Source organism: Zingiber officinale, chromosome 2A (genome assembly GCF_018446385.1).
Source record: "Zingiber officinale cultivar Zhangliang chromosome 2A, Zo_v1.1, whole genome shotgun sequence".
NCBI lineage: Eukaryota > Viridiplantae > Streptophyta > Magnoliopsida > Zingiberales > Zingiberaceae > Zingiber > Zingiber officinale.
The window spans coordinates 76,915,221-76,918,253 of NC_055988.1; the positions used below are offsets into that span (position 1 = coordinate 76,915,221).

General features: G+C 39.1%; 1 protein-coding gene across 1 annotated transcript; it reads right to left on the reverse strand.

Annotated features, from left to right (window-relative positions):
* Window positions 1–1,683: 1,683 nt before the first annotated feature.
* Window positions 1,684–2,792, reverse strand: LOC122039717. Its single transcript, XM_042599185.1, has 2 exons — window positions 2,333–2,792; window positions 1,684–1,983 (listed from the first exon to the last, which is right to left on the reverse strand). The coding sequence occupies exons 1-2, from the start codon at window positions 2,778–2,780 to the stop codon at window positions 1,904–1,906; spliced, it is 528 nt and encodes a 175-aa protein (XP_042455119.1). The 5' UTR covers window positions 2,781–2,792; the 3' UTR covers window positions 1,684–1,903.
* Window positions 2,793–3,033: the final 241 nt, after the last annotated feature.

The window sequence follows — 3,033 nt, forward strand, 5'->3', positions numbered from 1 at the left end:
GATTTCTTTGTGAGACTTTGTCTAGGAAGTGGTAGATGGTCTCATACCCAAGAAGGCCTAGTGTCTCACCATGTTTAACCTAGAAGCCGATCTTTGAAATAGATATTTGATAACTTCTGTAATATTGTTTAACTTAGGAAGATCACATCGATTGAATTTGGAGTAAGAATGTTAAGTTTTGTTCTCAATCCAAGTTTAACTTCTAAAGGGAAATTTGGATTAATAATGTTAAGTATCGTTTGCAATCCAAATTTAAGTTTAGTAGAGCACATGGGTATCTAGGATAGTTTTATGGTTGTACAAATTTTTTGTACAGGGGAACTAGGACGGTATTTCGAGTAGCAACCAATAAACTGTTACGTCGAGGATAGATTTCTATCCCACTTCAGGCGTCTGGAACGCTTCAAGGTGCCCCGACCAAGGCTATCTTAGTGCGAGTTCCAACAAGGCTAAATACAGCCTTGGTCCAGAAGCTGAATAACATCAAGCAATTTGAGTTCCAACACTTGTGCGCTTCACTTTGTTAGTTTAGCTTCATCTTTTTGTGCTTTCACTGCTGTAAGGGTCTTCTCCGCCTGAAGGAGATACTCAATGTGATTCATTTCCCTGGATTAACAACCTCCCCGGTTGTAACCAAATAAAATCTGTGAATCTCATCTTTTTGTGCTTTCATTGCTAGTGGTTTTTTTAAGTCCGAGAAGGGTTCATTTCTTTTTAATTGTGCAGGACTATTCAACTTCCCTTCTAGCCGACCAACTGATTCCAACAATTATCAAGCTCTTAATTCAATCTTAGCTTGATCTAGGTTCGAACTTAGTTCGTTTAGAAGTTATAAAGCTGTCAATTCAAGATTATTTGATTGTTTGAAATTTTTAATTGTTTGATTGATTATTGAACTTGATAATTAAAATTTATTTATTTTATTGTTTATTTAGCATAATGAAAAAAAATTATTAATGAATATAATTTATGAACATTGTTCACAAATATTATTCATAAATATTGTTCACAAATATTGTTCACAAATATTATTTATAAATGTTAACGAGCTAAATACATATATATTCAAGCTTGCTTGTTTAGCTTAACAAGCTGTTCAAATTTATTTATTTAATTAATTTTATGTATATTAAATGAACATAAATAAATTTTTACCAGAATATCAAATTTATTCATGAAAACTTCATCCAATTATCGCTCTAATTCTCAATGAGTACAAATACCGAAGATATAAAATCTGAATCCGATCAATGTCATCCCTAACCAAAGGATGTTTAGGGAGTGCAATATTTAATATAAAAATAATAATAATTAAGAAGAAACACTATTATTTTTATCAGAAAAATTACTGCACACTGAGAGAAGTCTGTGAACATTGCACACTAAACAAAGTCAAACAAACTGCGGAATTCAAGGCATGCAAACAAAACAAAAAAAAAACATCAGAAATGGAAAGAAGCAAGAAATAAATCACAAAGATCCAAAATGGACCAAACAAGTTTCTGCATCCCCAAATACGGTTCCAAATTCATGACTGTCATGGCCATAAAACCATGTTCTTTCCACAAAAGCTGGGATCTTTATGTCAGAGGATTTGATTGGCGGTGAACCTTTTAATCTTATGGTAAATGGTTTGAAATCCACAGTCAATTCGCAGATGCATGGCTTGTTATCAAGCCCAAGTTCATCTCAAATGCAGCAAAAATATGATTCATTATTCATAATGTCGATAGAACATGAAACAAAACATGATTGGTGAAGAAGATTTTTCATGACCAGTTCTGTTAGTCTTCTTCCTCCTGCTTCATCTGCTGATTTATATGCAAAGTTGGCTCATCTCAAGCAGAATTGATGAGAGAATTTGCTCGGATTGAAATAGATTAAAGAATTTTTCCATGTTCTATCAGCAACACAATTTGACAGTACATGCCACTGCTTGAGCCCAATATTTCAATCTCGCTTTAACTTCTTCAGGATCATCGCCTAACGAGATGCAGTTCAAGGACATCGAAGAAGAGTGAGGATGAAGCATCAAACGAAAGGGAAAAAGGAAATGAGAAGATCATAATGGAAGCAGGCGGAGGTTTGGGCCATTGGATCTCAGCAAACCAACATTAAGAACTCGATGCATGATGGTTTGGAATCATCAGAGAAATCAAACCAACATTGGTTGAGAAAATTGCATATTTTAAACATAGCTAACCGATTCAAGGTTTTGGAATTTTTTCAGATTCTTCTAATTGATTTTAAAGATCTGTGTTAGGATCCAGAAAATTTCTCAAAAATTGCTTCGGTAAACAACAACAAAACCGGGGAAGAACTAAAATCTTACCAGGACGGGAGATTCTCCAATTGGCAACGGGAGGCTGAGCGCTGCTCTGCGCTGACGAGGACGCCTCATCGGTCACCTCCAACGACCGGCTCATCGAGTAGCAGAGCTCCAACGCCGGCAAGGTCCCGCAGAGCTCGGGGATCTCCTCGTAGCTGAAGCCGAATCCGAGGTCCAAGCACCCCTTTAGCTCGTCCAAGTCATCGTCGGTGAGGCTCCTCGTCCTCCCGACCCCTACGGCGCCATCCGACACTGGATCGGCGCCCTCCGCCGTCTCCATGTACCCCTCTAGGGTAACTCCGCCGCCCGGCCGGCTCCTCCGCGGCCACGCGGCCTCCATCCCCATCGCCTCGGCCCCCTTTTTCTTGCTCCTCTTCTTCGCCCTTCGAGCGATAGGGTTAGGGATCGGAAGAAGCGAGTCGGCACCGGAGGAGCCGCTCGAGCTCTCCATCGATTCCTCTTCCACTCACTCCAAGTGGGTGACCGTTTTTATAGCGGAGTTTGGTAGCGGCATGATTGGTGTGCGACGGTATGTTGTCGTGTCGTCATAATTAGCATATAGCAGCGACATTTAATTAGCGATACGCATTAACTGTAACGGGTTACGAAACGTGACCGATGTAACGGCCGGGTGGATTTGAATTCAACGGTAAGAAATAAAGGAAATACATAAAAGGAAAAGGAATTAAATAGCACTTACTTTC

Coding starts and splice junctions, on each gene's coding strand:
- LOC122039717 (XM_042599185.1), bottom strand. CDS start 2,780: ATGGAGAGCTCGAGCGGCTCCTCCGGTGCCGACTCGCTTCTTCCGATC. Junction 1,984..2,332: donor TTGGAGAATCTCCCGTCCTG/GTAAGATTTTAG, acceptor GCATCTCGTTAG/GCGATGATCCTGAAGAAGTT.